The 27843-nt window shown below is 43.4% G+C and overlaps 2 protein-coding genes across 2 annotated transcripts; one reads left to right on the top strand and one right to left on the bottom strand.

Moving 5' to 3' along the window:
- Positions 1 to 1889: 1889 nt before the first annotated feature.
- Positions 1890 to 16547, bottom strand: LOC121453470 (peptidyl-prolyl cis-trans isomerase C). Its single transcript, XM_041660273.1, has 5 exons — positions 16368 to 16547; positions 10134 to 10247; positions 9191 to 9284; positions 6615 to 6799; positions 1890 to 2631 (listed from the first exon to the last, which is right to left on the bottom strand). The coding sequence occupies exons 1-5, from the start codon at positions 16482 to 16484 to the stop codon at positions 2503 to 2505; spliced, it is 639 nt and encodes a 212-aa protein (XP_041516207.1). The 5' UTR covers positions 16485 to 16547; the 3' UTR covers positions 1890 to 2502.
- Positions 16548 to 26242: 9695 nt separating this feature from the next.
- LOC121453488 (60S ribosomal protein L9-like) lies at positions 26243 to 26925 on the top strand. Its single transcript, XM_041660303.1, has one exon. The coding sequence runs from the start codon at positions 26253 to 26255 to the stop codon at positions 26829 to 26831; it is 579 nt and encodes a 192-aa protein (XP_041516237.1). The 5' UTR covers positions 26243 to 26252; the 3' UTR covers positions 26832 to 26925.
- The last annotated feature ends 918 nt before the right edge of the window (positions 26926 to 27843 follow it).

The following is a 27843-nucleotide window of genomic DNA, read 5'->3' as shown; positions in this document are numbered from 1 at the left end:
GAAGCTAAAGCTAATGAGCCAAGCAGTGATTGAAATAATAGAGTTTCTGTGTGATTATTTCGGTTCTGGGCAGCCAGGATGAACAAACAGCTCCCTGCAACACCACTCACACCAGACCACCAAATGCTGACTTTCTCTCCTGCCTGAAATCCACTCCACCTCATTGCAGGCCTCTGTATTTTCTCTTTTCCCTAGGTCTACAGTGGTTTGGTTGAGAATGGCCCTAGTAGGTTCAGATACTTGGATACTTAGTCCCCAGATGGTGGTACATTTTCCTTGGGGGGGGGGGGGTAGGGGGGGCTTGATGGAGGAAGTAGGTCATTGAGGATGTAGGCTTTGAGGTTTAAAAGCTAGGCGCCAATCCCAGCTCACTTTCTCTTCTTCCTGCTTGGAGTTTATTATGTGAGCTTTCATCTTGCTGCTCTAGTTGCTTGTTTGTTTTTCTGCTTCACACTTCCCTGGTGTGATGCTGATAGATTCTTATCTCTCTGGAAACATAAGCCCAAATAAACCCTTCCTTCTTTAAGTTGCCTTGGCTGTGTTGTTTTATCAGCACTAGAAAAGAACCCAATCTACGGTCCATCTTTCTTGGTCACCTCCCACTCTTTCTTTACATGTCTGTGCTAACTTCATCCCTCTAGGGATTCACAGGAAGCAGATCTAAGGGGGTTTCCCACCCAACCCTAGTCACACACACATCATCTTCATCTCTCTCATCTCTGTGTTTGCTGAACTTCCATCTTCTCCACTAGAATGTCAACTGCATGAGACTATTTCTCTTTGTCCATATCCCAAAGGTCAAACTAAGGTCTGACACAGTCTGTTACAGCAAAGCTCCACAATAAATATTTATTGTAAAAAATATGAGCAAACTATTCCCTAAGCATGTCATATATGTAACAATACCATATGCAGCACCATCAAGGGTACCTTCTTCTGATTCTTCAGAACTTTTTAAAATCCTTGTTTTTTTAATTTTTTTTTTTTTTAGATTTCTTTATGTGTGTTTTGCTTGCATGCATGTGTGTGTACCATATTCAGGCCTTGAGTTTACAGAGGCCAGAAGAGGGTGTTGGAGGCCCTGGAACTGGAGTTACAGACAGTTGTGAACTGCCAAGTGAGCTGAGTTCTTGGTAAGAACAAGTGTTCTCAACTTCTGAGCCATCTCTCCACTTCCCCTACTTCCATCTTTTGCTGAGATGATGAGACTGCTTTGGCTCCTCATTGCCTGGCAGGATCTGTTTCCATCTAACCAGAGCTTGGCTTCAGATATCACACAGCCCTAAGACTGTACTGTCTAATTTCATTAAATATAGCCTGAATCTAGACTCACACTATCAACTAAGATTCCATAGCAACTCTACTCCAGACAAGTCTAAACCTGTGATTTTTCTAACCTTTGTGCCATGACCTCCCACAGGAAGGTCATATGCCAGATATTTACATTATGATTCATAACAATAGCAAAATTACAGTTTTTTTTTAGCAATGAAACAATGTTATGGTTGGGGGTCACTACAGCATGAGGAACTGTATTATAGGGTTGCAGCATTAGAAAGACTGAGAACCACTGGCCTAAATGTTAAGTTAGCTTCTGTGTTTGGGATGTAGGTTCTGTGCCCCATCTCCAGTGCTCTTCCAAAGGGTCCAGGTTCAATTTCTACATACATATGGCAGCTCAGGCAGGCTCTATAACTGTCAATAACTCCAGCACCAGGCAGGGGATCTAGTAGCCTTTTCTAGACTTCAATGGTACTGCATACACATGCTGCACAGATATACATCCAGACAAAACATCCATCATATAAAAAAATTGAAAAACAAAAGTCTTACAAAAGAGCCAATTTATATAAAAAGCATTTAATATAAAGAACATCACAGCACATAAATGCTGATGACATACAACTTGTGATATTCCTCAAGTTTCCCTTTACCTGTCAAGAATTATTTGAAAGAAGAATGCTAAGCGTCACTGTAGCTACCTTTCTCAAACAAACCTTCCGGATCACTGAACATGGAGATTACAAGGAAATGAGTAGAACTAAACAAATAAACAACCATGTTCTGAAAAATAAATAGCCAATACAAAGTTTTTTGATTTAAGCATAGCACCATTGAAAAAGAAGGATATGTTGTTTCAGTTTATAGCACCTGAGTGGATGATATGCCAAAATCCATGCACAATAAACTTTGGTTGATTTTTATAGTTGTTGGCATGGTGTTTTTGAAACAGAACTAGACTAGACTAGATTCAAACTCACTATTTAGCAAAGACTGGCCCTGAATCCCTAATCCTCCTGGCCTCCACCTCCCAAATGCTGGGGTTACAGGTGTTTGCCAGGACATCTAGCTGTGTAGTTGATTTTTAAATTTTTGTTGCAATCTGAACTGGGAGATAAAAGAGCACAACTTTAAGCAACTAAAGAGTCAAAAGACAGGTAGCAGCTAGCAGATGCACACACGGACCAGCCAGAGTGTGTTCCCTGTTTTCCGACATTTCTGTCACCAGTCAGGAACCTCGACCACAAAGGGCGTCTTCACGTCTATCTTGCCACTGTTCACGATGGTGCAGTCAGTGAGCGGGCGGTCATGGTCATCCGTGGCTTGAAGTTCTATGGAGTGTACCACAGTCTGGAAAGAGAAAAACAGAGGTGTGGCTCATCTGGGGTCAGCGGCTATGACAATTCACAGGAATAGCCAGTCCAACTCCAGAAGGACAAATGGGAGATGTTTGTTGCTATTGCTCTTTTGAGACAGGATCTCAACTATCAGGCTGGCCTAGAGCTCAGGACATAGCTGAGGGTGACCTTGATCTTTTGAAAGTCCTGCTTTCACTTCCCAAATGCTGGGATGACCAATGAGCACTGCCATAACAGGTTGAAGAGGTACAGTGGGTCAAATCCAGCCCTTCCTATATGTTCAGTAAGTACTCTAGCAACCGAGCCACATCCCCAGCCCTGGGACATATGTGTTGTCATTCTAAAACCGTGCAAATAACTCTAGCATTCTCCTTATCTGCTACTCTTCAAAATAGTGCCACTGTGCATGGAGCACATAAGAGACAATCCTCAGATTTTATATATATATGCCATAATATATATACATGTATATATATGTTGTGCATGTAATAAATATGTGTATATGTGTATAAGATATATGTATATGTACATATGTGTTATATACATGATATACATTATATATGTATGTGCACACACATATATGTGCACATTATATATACTCTATCAGTCCACTCAGAGAGATAAAGGCACTTGTTTCTTAGAAACTCAGATCATATCTATTTCCCCATTTTTTAATAATAAACATGTTACATTTGACTTAGCTAGTCTTATAAATCCATAACTCTAGTAAAAGATACTTCTATTTAACTGCTATAATCCATTGTAATTATTAGCATGGCATCGGGGTTGGTTTTAGCTCTACCCTAACTCTCATCCAGGCTTGTCAATACAAGCCAGAAAGTATTTGTGAAAGCAGCCTAGGCTCTGACTTTACTTATTTAGAGGTGACCTAAGCCATTTGTCTAGTGGTTGAATTTGCCATGGATGTAATTTAATCCCAAATTGTAGGGGCCCTGGAGGGCTTCTCAAGCCCATGAGCCTAAGGGTCACATTGAAGGAAGGAGGACACTGGGACCAAGAAAGTCATTTCTGATGATTTCTCCAGTGGGCAGCTCAGTTCCCAGCCTTGGGTTGGGTAAAATCAGGACAGCAATGGAAGTGTAAGAACCACAGCTAGGGAGGCGCTCTGCACACTCAGATGACACAAAGCACCCAGGAAAGCAAAGCAAAGGGCTAAGGGAAGCCAGGGTCAGTGTACTGCTTTGTGTTTTAACTTGACACAAACTAGTCTCCTAGGAAAAGGAAACCTCAACCGAGGAACTGCGGGCATTGGTAGGCATGTCTGTGGGACCTTTTCTTTGTTGATGGTTGATGTGGGAGTGTCCAGCTCACTATGGGTAGGACCACTCTGGGCAGCTGATCCTGGATGTATAAGAAAACAGGCTGAGCAAGCCATGGAGAGCAAGCCAGTAAGCAGCACTCCTCCACGGCCTCTGCTTCAGCTCCCTGGATGATGAACTATAAGTTGGAAGTCTGATAAATTCTGTGTTGGCTAGTTTTTTTTGCCAACTTGGCACAAGCTAGAGTCACGGAAGGGGAGAGCTTCAGTTGAGAAAATACCTCTATAAGATCTGGCTTTAGGGTGTTTCCTTAAGAGGTGATTGATGGGGTAGGGCCCAGATCATTATGGGTGGTACTATCCCTGGGATGGTGTTTGTAGGTTCTATAAAAAAGCAGTCTGAGCAAGCCATGGGGAGCAAGCCAATAAGCAGCACCTCTCCATGGTTTCTCATCAGCTCCTGCCTCCAGGTTCCTGTAGTGATGAACGGTGATGGGCAAGTGTAAGGCAAATAACCCTTTCCACCCCAAACTTGCTTTTTTTCACGGTGTTTCAACAAAACAAACCCTAAGTAAGACAAATCCTTCCTCCCCAAGTTGCTTTAATCAGTGTTTCATCACAGCAACAGGGAAGCTAACCAGGATACCTGGACATTTGGCAGACCCTGAGAGAGCAGCTCCGGGCAGCTGTAGGAGAAACCCCGAGAGATGCAAAGAGTGAGGCTGTTCAGAAATGGGTTAGGAATTGGCTCTCCTTGTTATTTTTCAGTGAATAACTAGCAATGTAGATATGGGTCCTCTTAATAATTTCTGGTTATTATAACCTATATCTTTATGTATGTGACTTAGTATGTGGACAGACTCATGAGTTCAGGATTTTTTTTTCAAGACAGGGTTTCTCTGTAGCCTTGACTGTCTTGGAACTCACTCAAATCCAGAGATCTTCTGCCTCTGCAGTGCTGGGATAAAATGCAAATGCCACAACCACATGGCTCAGGATTTTTTTTAAAAAAATATTTCTTCATTTACTTATTATTGAACCAAATCTTGCTTTTAATCCAGGCTGGCTCAGGACTTTCTTTCTAGCACAGCTAGTCTTGAAATCACAATCCTCCTGCCTCTCCTCTTAAGTACTGGAATTACAGTCATTCATCATTACACCTGACTATAATATTTTAATTTAATTTAATTTCTGAGACAGGGTCTCACTATGTATCTCTCTGTCTGACCTGGGATTCACTATGTAGACAAGGGTGGCCTCAATTTCAAGATCTGCTTGCCTCTGCCTCTTCAGTACTGGGATTAACGTTGTGTACCACCTGCAGGCTAATACTTTAATTGTAGTAAGAAACATGTGACAAAAATTTGCCATCAATCCCTTTTTAAGGACTATTGTGTAGCAGTATAGTCTATACCAAAACATTGCCATTCTAAAGGTAGGCTTCTTAAGATTCAGGAATAAACAATTCACAACTCTCAGAAAGTCCCTGAAATTTACAAAATTCACAAGGTACCTCCCCCAAGTTATCTAAGGAATAAAGATTTCCATGGGCAAAGGGGCAGTTGAATTGCTGAGGGGCATGCATAGAACTCCAAGGTTGTAGCTTTTTTAGGTAGCCATCCATGCTGGGATGAGTTTTTCAGTGATGGAGCTGCCTTTGCATCAACCATGCTCCTGTAAGTAACCTCTCCCCTAGACTGCTATAAGAAACCCCAATAAACTCATTGGTACACCAAGCTGGACTTTGGTAGAGTCACTTCATTGGTTTGTCATCAGTGATCTATCTTGAGTGAACAGATGTTTGTCCATATCTTTCCAAGAAAAGTCCCAAAACGAAGACATAGCTCAGTAGTGGTTATATGCATCCAGCCAGAAGCTGTGTCAGCTTGCAAAACTGGACTCTGTATTCATTAAATACCTCTCTTTCCTCACCCCTGACAGCTGTCAGTTTTTTTTCTATTCTTATAGACATGACTACTCTAAATATCTCATATAATTAAACTCATACACATTTGTCTTTTTTCAAATTGTGTGTGAATAGATAGATTGATTGACTAACAGAAAGATCTCACACACACACACACACACACACACACACACACATATATATATATACATGGTTGTTACAGCATGCATTTAAATGTTCTTTTTAATATCAAATAATATTTCATTGGATGCATATTTGGTCCTTGGTTTATTTGGTTGCATTTCTTAAATTAATGGAAGTACCTAACTTCTTCACTGTCTGCTTTAATGCCTCTAGCAATTAAAATTCTTAAATTAACGGAAGTACCTAACTTCTTCACTGTCTGCTTTAATGCCTCTAGCAATTAAAATTCCATGCCATATGTAACTTGTTCACCTTCAAAAACTCTAGTCACAGCCAGTCAGTGGGTGGCGCACGCCTTTAATCCCAGCACTAAGGAAGCAGAGGCAGGTGGATCTCTGTGAGTTCGAGGCCAGCCTGGTCTACAGAGCAAGTTCCAGGAGAGCCAAGGCTACACAGAGAAACCCTGTTCTGAGCCCCGCCCCCCAAAAAAGAGCAACAATAAAACAACAACAACAACAAAAAAACCTCTAGTTACCATAAAAGGCTATCTAATAACACACTTGAAGATTCAATGAATTACTGAAGGTCTCCTCATATTTAAATATAAAGCTTTATAAAAGAGGAAAAAAAGGATATATCAAATTACCATCCCATCCAGGACTTTTCCAAATACAACATGCTTGCCATCCAACCAGGTGGGCTTCGTCAAGGTGATGAAGAACTGGGAGCCATTGGTGTCGGGGCCAGCATTGGCCATGCTGACCCATCCAATCCCATAGTGCTTCAGTTTGAAGTTCTCATCAGGAAATGTCTCACCATAGATGCTCACCCCTGGGGGAGGCCAAGCAAGGAGGGACAAAAGCAAATGTTAGAAGCAAACCCTTCAGAGAAACTTAGGTTGTTCATGTAATCAGTTAATGGCATCCCAAAGGTAATAGGAATGAGGATAGGCAAGCCCACAAAGTGAATGGGTAGGATAAAAGCGACCCATTAAGGAAATAGGCACCAGGGTCTGAATTCAACCAAAGGAGGCCCTTTACATGGCATAAGATGAAAGTACCTGGGGCCTCAAGCCAAAAATTGACCAGAATAAGTCAGTGATTTTATTTTGAAGAAAAGATGGCATCTGAAAGCAGGGTAGAAAGGTGGCTGAGCCATCCTGGTGGTTCTGCTCCCATGTCCGCACCCAACCAGGTAACTAAGCACTGAGTGCATACATTGGCTTAACCCCACAACAGCCCTGCAGAACAGACTTTCTCAGGCCCGGTTTTTGCTGGGAAAGAGGAAAAAAAACAAAAAACAAAAAACATGGGCAAATATCAGAACAGAATTGCAACGTCTGGCTCTCTGACTGTAAGCCTACTGCTCCCTTGTCTCTGTCACCCAAGGGCCTGTCCTGCCTACCGCTTCTTCCAACGGTCTGTTTGTCCAGTGATTGTCAACCTCAAAATCCTGCCTCAGCGAGAAGTAACAGAGGTGGAATTAAAACCAAGAATTTTAAAGCTGATTGGCTAGGACATAGGAGAAGGCATGAAGATAGCTCTGCCCACAGAAAGGCCTAGGCTAAATGGTTCAAAACTTCCTCTCTTCCAAACTCAGAAAATTTTAATCTAAGACACCCCCCACACACACACACACACACACATACACATGCAGGGAAAGCAAAGAATAGAATAAGATAGAAAAGAGGGTCACTGTTCCTGCTGACCGCTGGTCAGAGGCGGGTGCGGAGTGGGAGCACTGGTGCTGGAGCCAGCTGCAGAGCTGCCCGAAAGCAGGTGTTGCAGCAGCTGGGTGCTCCTCGGCATGGTTCTCAGCAGATCTTAGCCTGGAGGAACCTGAGTGCGCGTCACATCCTGTGCCAATCTGATAAGATTTTTTTCTTCTTCTGTGATGCTGGCGATTGGCATGCCAGGCAAGTGCTCTACCACTGAGCAACATCCCCAGCCTTTGTATTCTCACAAGAACAAAAGCTCAACCTTCAAAATGTGTATAGCAAATCCAAGAGTTAAATGGCAATACTTTTTTAAAAAATAAATAAGCCATTGCAAAAAAAAAAGTAAAGTTCAAAATAATACCTGAAAATAGCCTAAATGCTTCTTTGAAACGTCATCCACTAATATCTACCAAATCCAGCATTTAATTCTGAAGTAGATTTAAGTTCTGTCTAGATGCATGGATGGATGTACTCACTGGAGGGAAAACACTCCCCGGAAGGAGCCGATGATGACCCTTGGAGAGATAACAGTGTAGTTTGAAACTAAAAACAAAAGTATTTGTCTTTTATTGGACTTTGCTTATAAAACTTAGTTTGTATTATGTTTGTTGACGGCTCAGCTATGGCTTCAACATTTCTTTCATTCTTAAAAGGGCCAACAATAAAAGAAAGCAATTTTGAGCCGGGCCGTGGTGGCGCACGCCTTTAATCCCAGCACTCGGGAGGCAGAGGCAGGCGGATCTCTGTGAGTTCGAGGCCAGCCTGGTCTACAAGAGCTAGTTCCAGGACAGGAACCAAAAGCTACGGAGAAACCCCGTCTCGAAAAATCAAAAAAAAAAAAAAAAAAAAAAAGAAAGCAATTTTGATAGAAGAGGCAAAAATTTACCACGATCTACCACCCACATGCCAGGGCTGTCCTTCTGGCCCCTTCTCCTCCACACCCACACCGGTTGCTGGCTGTCACACCAGTGCAGGCACGCCTCTGCTTTAGTTCTCCCTCTCTGTGGCAAACATTTGTCTATCCTCTATACCGGGAGAAAGATCTTTTCAATGCCTGCAAAGTATCCTGCTAAATGACTCTCTCTCTACTGTGTAAAGACCACGAAAATCGAGTCATCCTGCTCAGCCTCAGGAGCACCTCCCTTGTTCATATCTGCTAGGATTCTGGTGCTAGGGCTCTACAACGCCATCCTCCCTAAAGACCTGGAGTGGGAGTCAGGCACGGTGGCGCACGCCTTTAATCCTAGCACTCAAGAGGCAGAGACAGGCAGATCTCTGAGTTAGAGGCGAGCCTGGTCTACAGAGTACATTCCAGGACAGCCAAAGCTACAAAGAAAAACCTTATCCCCAAAACAGAACAAAACAGAAACAAGCAAAGAAGAAAGAAAGAAAACAAAGGACTGGAATGGGCTTATGTTTTCGTACCATAATTGTGAGGTTCTCCAATTATGAGCTTAGGTCCCAGCTTGGCAAATGGGAAAGGAGAAAGAGAAAGACCATGTTACCTCCGGTGCCATCTCTAGCCGTGAAGTCCCCTCCTTGAATCATGAAGTCCTTGATGACGCGATGGAAGATGCTTCCTTTATACCCGTAGCCTTTCTAAAGAGATGGTTGCAATTGAATACACAAGTAGAAATAATAACCCTCATTGAAAGATGAATAGTGCATATCTGAAAGCGAGCACATCTGAGCAAAACATCCACAGAACTTGCCTCTGTTCTAGCAATTATATACAAAGGAAAGTTTATCATTAGCTGTCCAAAATAACTGAAGTATAGGAATCAACTACAAATGGGAATAAGTAGAAAAGGAGTAGTCAGTACTTTAACCTGGTGTTTTCTACTCTCATTTTCTAGAAGCCTAAGGACACTGAGTGGTTGAATAATTATAAGAAAACGCACTGAGACAGTGGAGCTGATCTATTGGGAGCTCACCAAGGCCAGCTGGACTGTGACTGAAAAAGCTTGGGATAGGGCCGGACTCTCTGAACATGGCGAACAATGAGGGCTGATGAGAAGCCAAGGACAATGGCACGGAGTTTTGATCCTACTTAATGTGCTGGCTTTGTGGGAGCCTAGCCAGTTTGGATGTTCACCTTCCTAGATATGGGCAGAGGGGGGAGGACCTAGGACTTGCCACAGGGTAGGGGACCCTGACTGTTCTTTGGACTGGAGAGGAAGGGGGAGAGGAGTGGGGGGAGGGGGAGAAGGGTGGGAGGAGGGGGAGGGAAATGGGAGGCTGGGAGGAGGCGGAAACTTGTTTTTTTTTCCTTTTCTCAATAATAAAAAAAAGAAATCCAAAAAAAAAAAGAAAAAGAAAACAAAAGTCTAAGGTGTCCCACACTCATCTGATATATTAATTCTCATTTTTCTGGAAGACATCATTACATCTTGTCTAAAGGAAGATCCGCACGTGTGCTCAGTTACAGTCAATAAGGCTGGGACAGACCTCTCCTGTTGCCAGAGCCACAAAGTTCTCCACCGTCTTGGGTACCACTTTTCCAAAGAGGCCAATCACAATTCTACCCACATCTTTGTCTCCAATCTTCACATCGAAGAAGACCTGTGGGAAATTGAGATGCAGAGTAGAAGGTCACCACATGAAAAAGACAGAAGTTTGAGCTAAGTCAAAATTAAATCTTAAAATTGGCCCCTGTAGGAAAGCCTGTCCATCAGTGTCTGTGAGAGTCAAGAAGCCTGCGGCCAGTTAGCAGTGCTGACACAACACTGTGCAAGCAGGTCGTTCCCAAAGATTCACTCAACAAACATTTACCGGGCACCACCTACGAGTTGAGCATGAGCTAAGTACTGAGAAAGCTTGATTCAGTATGGCCAGAGTTAGCTCGCAAAGTCTTCAGGCCATTATTCCCCTCGACATTTTCCCTCAGCAAAGCACAGCTCTGCTTTCCCCCCTTCCTGCTTTGTGGATGAAGATTAGAACAGAGAATATTGCTCTTCTTTTTATTCTTGGCAGGAGGAAAAAAAAAACACTTAAGAGGAGCTGAAGCCTAGCTATCCAAATTCATCTTTTATCATTTTGAACACTAATGAGTCCTTAGTAGACATCTGCTGTCAAGGGAACGGCCAAAGACCATGAAACACAGCAGCAATCCTTCGGCAGGCTTGCCACTCACATCCAAGAGAGCAAGACACCAGGTCCCCAGCAGAACAGGCAACCTACAAAGCTATTGTCCTATAAACTTCAACACTGGATTCGGGTGTCTGGTTCCCGTGGTCACCCAAGTAGAATTTGTTCTTCCGCTGTCATCTTAGAACAAAGAAAGATAACACAGCTAGAAGTGCACACGTCACATTTTTTATTTTTCCAGATTAAACCTTAAAAGTTCTCTTGGAGTTCTTTTTCAAAACCGTTTCACCTGGAAGGAAATTACACACACTTGGCTTCACAAATCACTATGTTCAGATGATTTGGAGACAGGAGACTTGAAAAGGCCACAGAGTCAAAGGTCATTCCATTAGCAAGTTTAGATTATACAAGCCAATTTACTGTTTGAATGGGTAAAAAAAGACATTCAAGGGATGGCTTTAAAAAAATATTAGAAGGGTTGTCAAAGAAAAAAGACGCCTTGCAAATCTAGAAAAATCACTAGGTAAAGACTGTCAAACCCAGCTCAAGGCAAGGGCTCCTGCCAATATATCAGAAGTCCTGTCATGGGCTGATGTGATATTTCGTGCTTTGTGTGGCATTGACATTTCCACGTGGCCAAAACAGCCACCGTTTTATTATATTCATATACAAGAGCTTTCCTGAAAGCATTGAAGACTTGGCTCTTCGTGTGAGGTATGGCAGAAGAGAACCACCCGTGTGGCTTGAGGACAAAAGGCCGCCTCAGCACAGGTGAGGCTGGCAGTGAGAAGTGGTTTCTCGGAGGGGTTTCCCTGCCCCAGTGAGAAAGGACTGTGGGCAATAACAGAACAGCTCTGCCAGAGATCCAGGGGTGTAATTTTGAAGAGACAACCAGAAAGACACATGCAAAGCCTTCCCGACTTTTAAAATACAGGACCAAATTCTTAGAAAGCAACAAGGAAGGCAGCTGCAGGGGATGAAAAACCCATTACCCATATCTGCAATGAGAATCCCATTTTCACACACGGCTCTATTCGTATGTCTCTTAATTTTTTTTTTCTCAATTGTCCTGCCCTTCGACTCCGCGAAGACACTATAAGGAATCACATCCGAATGCTCCCAACTCTAATGGAAATGGCAGATCCCAAGCTTGTCAAGCCAACAAATAGCTATTAAATACCTCCCTACAAGGCAGTCCCTGCACACTGTCCTAACGCAGCAGCTAAGAAACGGGATACCCGGTGTAGTGAGAGGTAGAGGAAGAGATCTGTGTGAGGTTGAGGCCAGCAAGTTCCAGGTCTCAAAATAAAAATTTAAAAAAGAAAAGAAAAAAAAAATGACCAGTTGGCACAAGACAGCATGTGAGCTATGCCCAAGAACACTGTCTGTGAAGTTTTGGAGGGCAGGACAGGTTGGGAGAGGGCACCACGGAGGACGGGGAGAAAAGCATGGAAGGAGGCAGCGGGCTCAGGGACAAGACTGGGCATATACCTCAGCTGGCACTCCTTCCTGGAGCCAGGACAGCCAGGCAAGACCCACGTCTGCCGAGCATCAGGGCCGCCTTTCTCATGGCTGGGGCAGGTTCCATGCCAGTTCCGTGGGGATGAGGACAGATGCCTCTCTCAGGGGTCCTGCTTTGCCTGAGTGAGGCTTTGGGAAGGGGCCCCACAAGGAGCCCAAAGAGAATCTGGACACTCCATAGCAGCTCAAGAGTGAGAGTCTCCGGAACCGGAAGGTTAGCTGAGATGGCGTCTCCGTGTGCTTTAACCACCTCGTGTAATTAACCCCCAGCCCACCTGTTATCACTAATTCACAGATGAGGACGTGGGGAGGAGGGAGGCTGACTGGCCTGGGCTTTGCAGCTAGGAGTGTGAGCATTAGGAGTTCAAACCAAGGTCCCCTCTTATTAATCTGTGACCTCTCACTATGGCACCTCCAGAATAGAAACTGTCCTTTCTGATTCTCAGATCTCAGTTCGATGCCAACAGAAAGCAGACAAGCATAGAGCACTGGATAACTCAGTGTCACCACACAGGAGGGGAGCTAGGTGCCAGGCAGGCAAACCTCTCCTTCCACGGGACTTGTCTCTGACTTTGCCGAAGCCCCTTAGGAATATAATCCAAGCTGGACGAGGAAGAACTACAAAGCTCCCTCTCCCCAAGAAAGAGAAAACACACATAGAAATGATTGTTTTGTTTTTAAATAGGAAACTGGTCCTTATAAGGCAAATCAGATGAAGTGTCATGGGAAGGGATGAAGGTTGGTGGCGGGGTAGGGACTGGAGTGGGCTCCTTGGAAAAGTTGGCACTTGGTTTCCACGCCATACTTAGTAGGTAGGTGCCGCAGACACTTTTGATTCCTGGGTGCTGCCCTGAAAGTCATTTGAAAATTATGGGACACTGACAGTTTAAGGAGGGATGGGGGCTCCCAAAGCCTGACCAAGTGCCTGTAGGAGCAATCCTGTGTAGATCTACTTTCAGATTCACCCAAGAAGACACCAAATTCGAAATGGTTAAACCCAATTCCACTACTAAATGGCGATGGGACCTTCAGTAAGTTAAAATTGAGCTGTATACCTCATCTATTAGATGGGTGACATTTGCTTTCTAGCTTAGGCTGTCGCGCTAAGATTCAGGGATGAACAACACTGAAAAGTGACCTCACAAATGAGGGACTACAAACTAGACACTTACCTACTTTATCACACTTCATTTGCAAAAGTCCATAATATGCAGAGAGATACGTACCCTCCAAATATACACATAATAATGAAGAGTTATCATTTCCGTATACTTTCTACAGAAGAAACAAAGTCTCAGACAGTAGATAACTTGCCCAAAGTGCCTTGGCCAGCATCCCATGACCACTACTTCCCGACATGATTAAAAGTGGGAAAGGGCGGTATCATTTTTATGCACTCTGTGCTGGCTTGTGCAGAAACCCCGTGGCATCCGCTGGAAGGTGTATTCTGAGCGGAGAATCCAGAGCCCACACCAGAGCACCAGCGAGACAGGAGACTGCAAGGACCGAAATGGAGGCACATTTCCCACTGTGTGTGGGGGGCGGGGGCAGCACCGCATGCCTCTTACAGATTCCTAGCTTTAAATAAAGTCATAGTGAGAGAAAGGACCATGGGCGAGACAACATAGGATAGTCACAGCCTGCTAGCCTACATTTCTTTTCTAATGTCTCTATTTTCTATTATACTGAATCGTTCTAAGGTATTATAAAAGGAACTCAAGAATTCCGATTAATGTAGATCAGTGTGAGGTTCACCTACATACACCTCTGTCCGTCAGAGCTCAGGAAGCTTGGTAAAAAAGAAGAAAATAGGTGACCGTCCTGAAAGTAGAGCCCAAGTCCCAGTGACAGTGCTGCAGATGTCAGGATGGTCCCACATGCCCTGCGGCCATGGTTTTTTTTTCCTGTGCAGGCTTTCTTCTCTTCCCCTGGCTGCCCAGAAGATGTCAAGGTAGCCAGGCACTGCGGCAAAGACTGCCATGGCCTTGCTGTAGGTGGCTCTCTGGGTGAAATGCTCCCAGGGTCACAGAGACGTACACTGGACAATCATCCCTTGTTAATCTGAAGTGCACATCTACTTGGGCATCAGGCTCCTTACCTCACTACCCTACACCCCTTTTCATTTAAGCTTTCACTGACTCCTGTTAATTATGTCTCCCATATCTACTTCAAGCTCCTTGTTCCCCATTCCCTATATTATCACCCTGATCCAAGCCGCCATCTGGAGTCTAGCACGGAGCCCCGAATGGCGTCTATGTTCACCCTCCGAAGTGATCATAGAAATTTATAGCATATATGCAATTATGCTATTTCTGTGTGCAATCCCCACCCACCACTTTACCTGAGAGCAGTGATTTGAAACCTGTGGATCACGACCCTTTGGAAGGAGGTGTCAAATGACATTCTCACAAGGGTCGCATATCAGATATTTACATTACAATTCATAGCAAAATTAAAGTTACAAAGTTGCAACGAAACTAATGTTATGGGTGGAGGTCACCCCAGCATGAGGACCTGTGTTAAAGGGTTGCAGCGTTAGGAAGGTTGAGAATCACAGCCCTAGAGTACTAAGGCCCGAGTCCTGTGGATGATGACCATGATCAACGGTCACACAGAGCCATTCCTTCTCAGGCTATTGAAGCCTTTCTGTTACTCACTCATCCAAGCTCATCACCTGGTCATTTTGCCCTCAGTCCCCCCCCCCAAAAAAAAAAAAAAACCAAACTGTCCTTTCGGCATGCTCTGAGCCAAGAAAGGATTTCCCCCTCGGAGACCTTTGCACAAGCAATTCCCGTTGGCACCTCAACCTTTGTCAGATTGGTTTTTCTTCACTACTCAGGTGTTTTTAAATGGTGCCCAACCTATATTAGGTTCACTCCCTTCAACATTTCATAGTTCATATGTATTTTATGTTTGCGGTTTTATCTGAAATAGTATCTACAGACCGAATAAATCTGTGCTAGCTGTGTGTGTGGCTTACACACATCAGCTTTCCAGTGTAGAGACCTAACAGATCAAGGGGCTGCATGAGGATGGATGTTACTCTAATCATGCTGGCTTTTGGGTCTCAGGGGAGTGGCACTGGAGGCTGGACTTACTTCTCTCTCCTTGCTGGTTCTTTGGTTGAGTCTGCCATGGAAGATTTAAACCTTCTTTTAGTCCTGAGGTATCATTTTCAGTGGCAAATCGGGCCGGTCATTAAGACCACTTTCTGCTGGTCCCACCCCATTCCTGGACATGGTCATTACTCCACCACTGCAGCCCCTCCCTCCCTTTCTCCGAGAGTCTTCTCTTTCTCTTCTATCCTCGGGTAAAACAGGCTGAAATAGAACTTCAGCAGTGGACACTGTATGGACTAAATTTCTCGCGATTCCCTTAAGACTCAACTATTGCCTTGTCATGCCTGCTCAGGGCTCAATCCAGGCCTACCACAAAGTTTAAAACTGCACTTTCCTCTTGGAGGGTGACAGTAGGAAATAGGGGAGGAGGACGGGTCTCATCTGAGCCAGGACCCAGGCTCTCCCCAGCGAGTGACCAGTGACGTCCTAGTTGGCTCCCGGCTCCCGGCCTCCCCTCCTCAGCCAGTCCCCTCCCCTCAAATTCTTCCAGCTTTGTTCCACACCCAGGCCACTCCAAGGAAGTACTCCAGCAACTTCCCTTCTAGCAAAAAGGGAACTTGTCCCGGCTGCTCACGAAAGACCCAACGGGATGGCAAGTTCAAACAACCAGCGGCTGGGACGGTGGGAGTTGGCCCTGTAGCCCGAGTGGCCCGACTGTGTGCACCATTAGACGTCCCCCCCTCCCGCTTGACGCGCGGCCCCCTCCAACCTCCTCCAGTCCCAGCCAGCCTCAAATCCCAGTTAGTCCCTTCTCTAGTCCCTACGCCCGAGTTCCCTCCAGCCCCAGACAGCATCCTCCCTCCAGCCCCAGACAGCATCCTCCCCCCACCCCCAAATTCCCGGCAGTTTCCCGGCCGAGGGCCCCTCCTCTCCAGCCCTGCCATAGCGGTCCGGTCGCCTAAACGCCCTGGTGCCTGGACCGCAGGAGGAGAAGTTGCAATAGCAGCAGGATCACCTTGGCCGTCACCGAGGGACCTCGCTTTCGGACGCCTGAGGACCCAGAAGAAGACACGAGCGCGCCGAGCCCCAGGCAGAGCACCGTGGCCAGCAGCAGACGGGGACCCAGGATCATAGTGAGCAGAGGAAGTGGCTGCGGTGGCACGGGCGCAACCTTGGGCTCCCGGACTGTGGCCGGACTCTGGGGCGCCTGCGCCTGCGCGGGTTGGGTAGGGAGGGTGGTGGATCCGGGCAGGGCGGGAACCCGGGGCTCGCTCCTCCCAAGTTCAAACCCGTGGCCGGAATTGGGGTCTCGGAGGGCGCGACTTGGTGGGGGACGCCACCGGGCAAAGAGAGCCGGGCGGGGTCTCGGGGCCCAGGGAGCCCAGCAAAGAACCGGCTGCACGACTCCTTTGGAGCCTGGAAGCCCTGAGCACCTCTCCGTCCTTCGTGTATTTCTGGAAGGGCTGCAACCTTTGACAGAGTCATTTGAAGATCTTTTGGAGTCGCAGGATTCAATCTTCTGGAAAAATTTAGCGAGATCGAGGCATTTTGTGCGGGCATTGACTCCGTGGTCTTATCCACAGTTTTCTGAGTAGGCCCAGAAAGAGTTCTTCTCTACGAAAACAAGTACTCAAATTGGGCTTTGAGGAGTAGCTGTAGGATTGTTGTTGTTGTTACAATCTTACGAATTACATTTGGGAAAATTAATGACGTGGAGAAAGTCTCAATGCTTTTTTTAAATAAAAAAAATTCAAGTTGCAAAATCACATTGAAAGTCTGATCTTAACTCTGAAAATAAATATAAACAGCACTTTAAAAATGGCAGTGAGAGGGCTGGGTGTGTGGCTCTGTTGGCATAGTGCTTGCCTGGCAGGCAGGAAGCGGTGGATCGGATCCCTAGTACAACATAAACTGGGTGGGGCCATGCAAGCCCTGTAATCTCAGCACTTGAGAGGCAGAGGCTAGCACGTCAGAAATTAAAGTTTATTCACATCATCCTTGGAGACATAGCATGTTCCAGGCCAGTCTGGACTACATGAGACTAGAGGGGACAGAGACAGTTACAATAGCTGTGGTCTTTGTTTTCTCTGTAGTTATCTTATTCCTCAGATGTTCCCCAATGAGGATATACGTATTTCATGGCCTGGAGAAAGGGTTATTTTAAATCACTACATTTTGGCTGGGCATGGTTGTGCATGCTTTTGATCCCACCATTCGGGAGATAGGTGGATTTCTGTGAGTTTGAGGCCAGCCTGCCTGGTCTACAAAGCAAGTTCCATTATACAGAGAAACATTGTCTCAAAATAAATAAATAAATAAAACAGAATAAATAAACAAATAAATAAGAACAAAACACTGCATTTTGAAATATAAATTCAGAAGAATGTTTTAGTCTAATATAATATCACTAAAATTAAATTTTAAATTACTAGTACGTCTTCCTCCCCCTACCAAATTTAGGGCTAATGCCCTGAATTACAAACCTGGACTGCCTTTGGAATTTGGAAATCTAAGAGTAATCTAAAGACACCGGAAGGATTTCTTATAGACAGGAGGTGTAGCTGCTGCGTTTTAAGGTGGAGCAGAACATTTTTCCCATTGGGTCCATTGAGAATCACATAGGTGTTTCTCCTCGTCCCACCCCAAGAAGGAATCCCCACTGAGGAACAAGGCTACCAGTGGGAGACGGACCCTGTTGGGGTGACTGTATATATTTATTCTGTGCTCATCACTGTCTCTCTTATCTGAAGCAAACGCCGCCCCAGAAACAGGGATCGTAGCTGATTCTATTCCCCCAATGGCTCAGGTCTAGCCCTCTGCCTAGAACAGAATGATGAATATTGACAGATGTTTGTGAGGTGATTGGTGTGTCTATTTCTCTGCCACAACCCTACCACCCCCAGGCAAAGAAATACTCTCTAGAAAGACCATGGGCTCTTTAGAAACCCTTTCATGCTCCTCCTTTCTTTCATTAACACTTTTTTTCCTTTCAAAACTTGTTGCAGTCTTGACTTCTTACCCACTTTAACTAAACTTTTTTAAAAACTAAACTTTTTACAGTTTAGTTTCAATTTTGTACCAGCAGGTCTTATAGTAGACTTTTTTTTTTGGCTTTGATTTTTGTTCGTGAAATTCTTCAGTGTTTTAGCATGTTATTTTGCTGCCAAGTGCCAAGTAGGGATAACTCATTCTTTTAAAATTTTCTATTTTTTTTATTCTTAAACTATGTATATGTGTGGATCTCTTTGTGAGTATGTACAACGTGGGGTGTGGCATTTGTGTGCCCCCCCCATATATAAAAGAATTAAATACAATGTAAAGCAAAAATGATGCGTTGAAGTTCCAAGTACTTATAAATGTGACTTTATTTGGGGATATCTTCGCCAGTGTAATCAATATTAAGGTAAGGTCATGGTGAGTAGACTGTACCTGCTGTCATGTGACTGGTGTCCTTATGAAAAGAGGAGAAACACAGGCCTCAAGGAGGAGTATAGTGAGGATGGGAGTGAAGACTGGAATCTTAACTCCATAAGGCAAGAAACACCAGAGTCGGCTGATACCCACAAAATCTAAGTGCAAGGAAGAACCCAGAACCCTCCTGGCGGCATTGGGATTCCAGACTCTAACTTCCAAAACTGTGAGGCCATTTAGTTCTCTTGTTTAACTGACTCAACTTGGGTTACCTTGTCACCCAGGTCTAGGAAATACACATCTTTGTCTTGGCTCCAAACCCAGAAAGCTTTTTTGTTTCTCCATTAATTATGATATTTGCTAAAGATTCTTTCAGGGTACATGCTTTTTTTTTAAATCAGATTAATAAAACTACTTTCTAACCCTAATTATTATTATTATTATTGGGGGGTTTTTGTTGCTGTTTTGCTCCTGAATTTAGTTTGAATTTTATTGGCATCATATATTAAAATCAAGTGAAGCAATCGATTGAATTTCCCTTATTCTGATAATGTGATGAATTATGTTGATTTTCAAATTGTTACCAAATTTTGATTTTTGGGTAAATGCATCCAACATGTGTAATATTAGCTTTTTTTTTTTTTTGATTTTTCGAGACAGGGTTTCTCCATAGCTTTTGGTTCCTGTCCTGGAACTAGCTCTTGTAGACCAGGCTGGCCTCGAACTCACAGAGATCCGCCTGCCTCTGCCTCCCGAGTGCTGGGATTAAAGGCGTGCGCCACCACCGCCCGGCTTAGCTTTTTTTTTTTTTAACATATTAGTAGATGTGGTTTACTGAAATTTTTTTAATTAACAAAAAACTTACTAAGAACTTGGAAAAAAGAAATATCTTTTCCCTTCAGGATAAACACAAGAAAGTATGGTTCTGGCTTTCCAATTTAGACTACACTGCTTATCCCCTTGCCCTTTTGGTGTTAATATCCAAATCTGCTAATCTTATTTGTACATGTTATATATAGCAAAGGACAAGAACATATTAACTGGACATAGATGGGAAAACGTGGATTAGGGATAGGAGCCATGGATAACAGTAATCTTTTGGGGACTGTGGTAATTTAATTAGCCCCTATAATCTCATACAGAGTGGCACTGTTAGGAAGTGTGACTTTGCTGGAGTAGGAATATGTGACCTTGTTAGGGAAAGTGTGGCACTGTTGGGGCAGGCTTTGAGGTTTCCTACGCTCAGGATACTGCCCAGTGTCTCAGGCCATTTCCTGTTCCCTTCAAGATGTAAAAGGGAACATTCTCAACTCCAGCACCACCTCTGTCTGCACCCTGCCATACTCCCTGTCCTGATGATAATGGACTGAACTCTGAAACTGTAATCGAGCTACCAATTAAATGTTTTCTTTGTAAGAGTTGCCATGGTCATGGTGTCTCTTCACAGCAATAAAAACTCTGACAGGGACTTATGATTAAATGTGTTGATTGGGTCTAGAAAGGAAAAAAAAAAGAGTCCTGACAATCCCCAGCTCATATACTGTAATAACATAACAGCTCACATATTACAATAGCAGGACACCATGTTTGATTATGTAGTTCAGCTCTTAGCAATCTTAGTGTTACCCAGAAGTGTTCACACCCGAGCTCTCTCAGCCACCAGCCAGAGTAGATGCAGGATGTCAAAGGTGTTTCAAAGCTGGCGTGTGTGGACAGCATTAAAGAGCAGCTTGCCAGTGAGTAACCCAAACAGCACAAAGTGGGAGGTACTTAGCTTCTGTGGAATGCCTGCTGCACGCAAGGCACACACACACACATTGCATATGCTTCCCAGAAAAACCATGAGAAAGGAAAGAATTATTGCTAGAGACTTCTGAAAACGGAGAATCAAAGTCCATCGGAAATGTTCATGTTCTTCTATGACGTTCAAGTGTGATGGATGTAGGAGGAGCTGCTTGTTCGGCCCTGCCACCCAGATCCGAAATAACCACACAGAAACTGTATTAATTAAAACACTGCTTGGCCCATTAGCTCTAGCTTCTTATTGGCTAACTCCTATATTAATTTAACCCATTTCTATTAATCTGTATATTGCCACATGGCAGTGGCTTACTGGCAAAGATTCGGCACGTCTGACTCTGGCGGTAGCTTCATAGCGTCTCTCTGGCTCTACCCTTCTTTCTCCCAGCATTCAGTCCGGTCCTCCCCGCCTATCTAAGTTCTGCCCTATCAACAGGCCAAGACAGTTTCTTTATTCATTCATGGTAATCACAGCAAACAGAGGGGACTCCCACATTAAATGGAGATTTCACAGATGACAGACTTTCCAAGAATGTGGTCAAAATGGCTCACTGAGGAATATGAATGTGTGGTTGGATTTCTGCATGCTACGTGAGAAGTGGGAAGGACAGGTAAAGCCATATCACAACCTAAATGAAATGGAAGGTTGATTAGAGGTGGATTTTATTCCAAAAACCAAAGGAAATGTTTTCATGTAAAGGAACCCAGACCTGGTACTCGGAAGTCATGGTGCTTCCTTGCTCTGGCTGCATTGATATGAGCCCTAGAAATGTCTTCCCTGACAGTCCAGGCAACCCTGTTTTTAATTCTTTAGAGACAATCTGTTATTAAATTGATCTGTGTATTTATGTTCTGTCCTATTCACTGTTATTTACTGTTCACCAAGGCTGCCAACTTTTAAACAGTCTTGGTATAAATGTTTGTTCCCAAACCTTTGCTGATAGAAGTGTTTTATGTAACAGTTATAGAGTCCATTAACATGAAGGACTGAAACACAAAAAGAAACCATGCAGATTTATAAGCGTGTGCAGTGCCCTCACCAGAGACACAGAAATAATAAATCCCGAGTCAAAGGAACATTCTCGAAGCTACAATTACAGATTTATCTACTTCAAAACCTGTTTTGTGGAATTGAATCATAGTATACATTACATTTAAAAGGTAAGATACAAATCGCCTCCTCTTGGTAATGTCTTCTCATGATAATAACAAAAGCCTCACTGTTGTTGAAGAGAGAAATTCTGCTTCAAATCATTTGTCGTTCACTTTCTTCACAGAAATTGCCTAAATAACATTTTTTATCTGAATTTGGAAAACTCAAATTATCAGTATTAAATAATAATAAAATGCTTCTAGCACTATACTTTCACAAAATTTATTATTATTATTATTATTATTATTATTATTATTATTATTATTATATAGTAGTAGTAAATACCCAATCCTAAGGTCCATTGCTGGTCAAGACAGCAGTCTAGAGGCCAGATTTCTCTTGGTTGCACCTTCAGATATAATTAGTATCGTCAGAAGCCTCTCCACCCCCACCCCCAAGAAAAAAGTTGGCCGACCAAAAGGGTGGCATCCGTCTCCTCGTTAAAACATCAGGCTGACAAAGTCCATGTGCCCTTGTGCTTCAGAAAGTCACAGCTCTTTTAAACACTGGCATTCTTATCATTTTGTGTGCTCTGTCCTGGCCACTGGCTGACAGGGGCTGCGGATTTCTCGTGGGGTATCTTTACCCCATCTGGCGATAAGTGAGTCTCTGTTAGGATTCTGGTGTAGGCTGCTGTTGGAGAAAGCAAGCTGATAGTGCATATTTGGAATTGTTGCAGAAACTCTGCCTTCTCCTCTTGATTTGTTGTTTTGCTGCTGTTCTTTTTGTTGTTTTGGGTTTTTAACTTTGCTTTTGACTTCGTATTTGAAGCTAAGTTAGGGGCTACTGATCTTCCAGGAAGAGATGATGGGGGCGTTCAAGTGTCAGTTTAATATACTTTCCTTGAAGAAAAAGGCGCTCATCGTAAATCCAGCTGCGACCACTATCATATGGATAATCCATGGCCATAAAATTGGAGTCAACTGTAAGAGGAGCTGCAGCTCACTGTTTTCACATCAACCTTTGCAAGCTTATAAATTATTTTAGGAGTGGAAACAAAAATCTTAATTGCTTTTTAAACATGCAGCTGTGGCTGAGGGGCTATTGTAGTAACTCTTGGGCAGATTTGCTTTTCCTGCATGTCTGTAATATTGTGTTTAATTCATGTTAGTTCTGGAAGGCAAACAGGAGAAACGTTTCTGTCTCCACCCCCACCCTACCCGTTACCCCCCCCCCCCCCCCGCCGCCACCGCCAAAATAGATACTGTTGATGTTTTGTTGTTTTTCTTTTCATTCTTTCTACTGTCCTAAGTCTCATCCAACTTTGTATTTAATGTTTTATTAAAATTAACTTAATATAATGCTTTGGGTTATCTATTATGGTGAAGTATAAACTCTGAACAACCATGGTTTTTTGAAGATGTTAAGTGAAAAAATTTAAAGATCATCTTTTCTGCAATGACAAAGTTGCTCAAAAGGAAAGTTTTTTTCCCAAAGTTTGCAAATAATGCATAGTGGTTTTAAGTATAGGAACTGTACTGAGCTTGAAAGGATAGTGGGGCTTTACTGGTGAAGAATGGAAAGACTCCCTCACTTCTCAGGTGGGCAACAATGTTGCCTACCAGCTCCTGGGGCACCTGGCTTGGTAGAAGCCTTACTGAACCGGTGCTGCATACACAGAGCACTGCCTGCAGCCCCCAGAACCAGCACTGAATGTCAAAGATCTGGCCTGCAGCATCCATCCTGCTTCTAGTCTCTATCCTTAACTATATCATTGCAGGACTAGCTCCAGCCTAGCTTTAGCTTGCCGTTTGGATAACAACAGATAAAGCCACAGAGAAGTGAAGTAATCCCTGCAGGACTGGCTCTGTTGCCAGGCAAGGGTCTGGAGAAAAATGCCCACTTTCCTTCCCAGGTGATTCTGGAGCCTCTCATTAACTTCTAGAACTGCTTAGCACTGGGAACCAAAGTTAGCCTGAGTTAAAGAATGCGAATGTGTGAATGTTCTTAACCAGAGATCAGCATCTCTACTGTCCTTTCCCCTTGGGACACACATACCCATTGGAATGACTCTGAAAAATCTCTTACGTTTCCATCCTTGAGAACAGGAAATGACAGAAAATGGGAACATGAAAACTCTCAATAACAGGACTCAAAAAAAAATTCTGCACTCATTTAGATCTGGGAATTTTAAACCCTTGGTGGCTAGAAGGCCTTTATAAAGATTTTCTTATATAATTATATAATTTCTTATATAATTTTTTAAATTATAGTTTTAAAAGGCACAACATTAAGTTATTAAGTCCATCACCAAGACTTGCAAACAATTCTTATTAAAATTCCCTGTCTTCCTGGGCCAGAAGGATGGGTCAGTGGCTAAAGGCACCTGCCACCAAGTTTGATGACCTGAGTCCAACCCTCAAAAATACAGCCCCCCAATATAGAAATGAATATATAAATAAATGTAAAAAGTAAATTCCTGCCTTTAACTTTATGACAGTTATTACATAATTCTTTTCATTATTTCACACCGAAGTTATAAAGCAACAAGAAAGGCTAAATCATGATGATACTTGTGTTGGCCTTATTGAGTAGATGGAAACGGACCATTGGATTACTGTGTTAGCTCTCTCTTACTCCATTCCTTCTATTGTATCAAAATACTTGAAACTGGGTAATGTATGCATGACAGGTATTTATTTCTCACAGTTCTTGAGGCTGGTCACTAGCAGGCTTCCTGTGTGGCCTTCTTGCTGTGTGGCTCAGAGGACAGAAAGCAGCAACTGTCTACACCCCTTGCATAAGGTCAGTGGGCCCATCCAACCAAAATGGTTCCATGTCTCCATATGCTAGTCAATGTGTGAATTTTGGGGGTACACCTTCAGATCACAGGAAGCACTGAATACTTATCTGTCCCTGTTCTAGATTTACCCATGTAGTACCAAAATAACCATCAACCCCTGATCTGGCCCCCACCCCATCCTGGTATCCATTTCTTTTTCTAAGGGACTACTTCATCCCAAGAGGCTACATAAAGATAGCACTGAGCCCTTCCAGAGAGCCAGGTTTGTTTCCGGCACCCACATGGCAGCTACTTACTGTTCGTAGCTCCAGCTCCAAAGGGCTCTGAAGTCCTCTTCTGGCCTCCATGGGCACTGCATGAGCGTGGTACACATACATACATGCAGATAAAATACTCATATACACAAAATAAAGATAAAAATCATAAAAAATAAAACAACAACAACAAAACCCTTTTGGAATTGGGAGAAGGGAGAGGGAGAGAGATAGAGAGATAAAGTTGGGTGGGTAGGGAGGTGGTAGACTCTGAAAGAAGTTGGAAGAGGGGTGAATATGATCAAAATACCTTGTATGAAATTCCCAAAGAATCAATAAAATCATTATAAAAATATAAACCATTTTTTCCTGAGATCCTTCCAACTTATGGGTTTTGGTTTAATATACAAATATGAACATATTTTTGTTAAGTAAGACAGAGAGAGCCACACATAGGGAGAGGGAGGGGGAGAGGTTGAAAGAAAAAGTATGTGAAGAACCTGTTCGTGTGATTATGGAGGCTAAGTCTTCCAATTTATGTTTTGTCGATTGGAACCCTAGGTTAGCTGGTAGTACATAATTCAGTCTGAATGCAAAAGCCTAAAACTGGGATTTGTTATAAATCCTAACTCCTAGTGCAAGAGCTTGAGACCCTGAGATGAGAGGTCCCAAGGTTAGCAGTTAGTCATAAAATCTCTCTCTCTCTCTCTCTCTCTCTCTCTCTCTCTCTCTCTCTCTCACACACACACACACACACATCAATTTACAATATTGTAACTAGAAATGTTTAAAATATGAGGCACTAGTGGAACAATCCATAACACACGTACTTACATGATAATTTTTAAACATTTTCTTGCTGTAAAGAGGTGACAGATGCAGCACTTCACGTTTTCAAGTTGATCTTTTCCTTGGCCATCAACAGACAAGATGATCTGCTCTGAGGCCAGGCGGTGACGGCACATGCTTTTTAGTCCCAGTCCTCGAGAGGCAGAGGCAGAGGCAGGGGAATCTCTGTGAGTTCAAGGCCAGCCTGGTCTACAAAGTGAGTACTAGGACAGCCAGGGCTCAGAGAAACCCTGTCTGAAAGAAAGAAAGAAAGAAAGAAAGAAAGAAAGAAAGAAAGAGGGAGGGAAGGAGAGAGAGAGAGAGAGAGAGAGAGAGAGAGAGAGAAAGAAGAAAAGAAAGACAACAACATTAAGTTATTAAGTCCATCACCAAGACTTGCAAACAATTCAAAGTGCCTGGGTCGAAGAGCCAATGGACAGGGCAGGTTAAGCCGGCAGAAACCAACAAGAAGGTCTGCATCTAAAGATCAGGCAAGCTGGTTGGAAAAGCGAAGCCAGTGAATCAAGTTTTGTGGACACCATTTGGTCAAGGTAGAAACGTTTCTGGAAGATGTTCGGACTCTCTGCTGATCTCAGCCTGGCATCAGCATATGCACATCTGGGCTGGGAGGAACTAAGGAAATGGCGTCTCCTATGCAGGCATCAGAAATCAAGATTTTTAAGGCAGCTCTTTGCCCCATCTACTGCGAGAATGAAGACCATTCTCAGCAATCAGACGGTCGACATTCCAGAAAATGTGGACATCACTCTGAAGGGGCGCACAGTCATTGTGAAGGGCCCCAGAGGAACCCTCCAGAGGGACTTCAATCACATCAACGTAGAGCTGAGCCTTCTTGGGAAGAAGAAGAAGAGGCTCCGGGTTGACAAATGGTGGGGCAACAGGAAGGAACTGGCCACCGTCAGAACCATCTGCAGCCACGTTCAAAACATGATCAAGGGTGTTACGCTGGGCTTCCGCTACAAGATGAGGTCCGTGTATGCTCACTTCCCCATCAACGTCGTTATTCAAGAGAATGGGTCTTTGGTTGAAATCCGAAATTTCTTGGGTGAAAAATACATCCGCAGGGTTCGGATGAGGACAGGCGTTGCTTGTTCTGTCTCTCAAGCCCAGAAGGATGAATTAGTCCTTGAAGGAAATGATATTGAACTTGTTTCAAACTCGGCGGCTCTGATACAGCAGGCCACAACAGTTAAGAACAAGGATATCAGGAAGTTTTTGGATGGTATCTATGTGTCTGAAAAGGGAACAGTGCAGCAGGCTGATGAGTAGACCTAAGTTACCAGTTCCAGAAACAAGAACCTGAATTTTAATATGATTTGGGGTATCTTTTGGGACAATAAAAGACTTGTATTGAAAAAAAAAAGATTTTTAAGGCAATAATTCTTTGGGGCTCTCCACCTGAGATTTTCTTTCCCTTTAACTCTTGGATTTTCATTTAATGGAGATTCAGCTTATATTTATACTCATATAAACAAATGTATTTATATTTATGTACATTATTTATATGTCATTTATGATTGTTATTGTATTTTTATGGGTAGCATTCTTATGTTAAAACACACACATACACACACACATAGAAAAAAACACACCAACATACCATTGCTTCCTTTCTTCGCACCTCTGGAGATCAAAACTAGGGACTCACACATACAAGGCAAGCATAGTCTATCATTCACCTACATTTCTAGTCCCTTAAATATCTTTAATAATTTATAATAATAATAATTTAATAATTAAATTATTGGATATCTTACATTTCTCTAAGTGACCAGCAACATGCCTAAGCTTCTGTGACTCTCAACAAAACAACAGAAATTCTTTAGCCAGGCGCACTGAAACCTCCAGGCCAGCAGAATCAGGAATTTCTTCTTTGAGATCTTCCACCCAACACTGCACTGCTTGCCCCTGAAGTCTAGGATAGCATTCACTGTACAACACAGCCGTCCATGTGTGTGTAAAATTCACAAAGACTTTAAGCAACTACCAAGGTGGTTTACTTCATGCACCGTCTTGATAACGTCCCATTCAAATGGACTCACATGTTGCCAGAAACTGTGTGACCTCTGGGTCCACGGGTCCCATTCTCCAGATCATGCTGTTCTTCACCTACTATAAACCTTAGTCCTATGGTTTAGAAAGATTAAGAAATATAAGTTCTGGAAACTGTTCACAAAGACTATTCTTTGAAGACAGAAAGCAAGCCTATAATGAGACTTTTACTTGTTACATTTGTTTCTAAGCTGTAAACATGCCTCCTTGACATTAAAAATAACATTTT

The sequence above is a fragment of the Microtus oregoni genome, unplaced genomic scaffold, assembly GCF_018167655.1.
Source record: "Microtus oregoni isolate MIOR12 unplaced genomic scaffold, Mior012 000011F_ref0000422, whole genome shotgun sequence".
NCBI lineage: Eukaryota > Metazoa > Chordata > Mammalia > Rodentia > Cricetidae > Microtus > Microtus oregoni.
The sequence above is the reverse complement of the archived record's forward strand: the minus strand, read 5'-3'. Positions and strand labels throughout refer to the sequence as shown.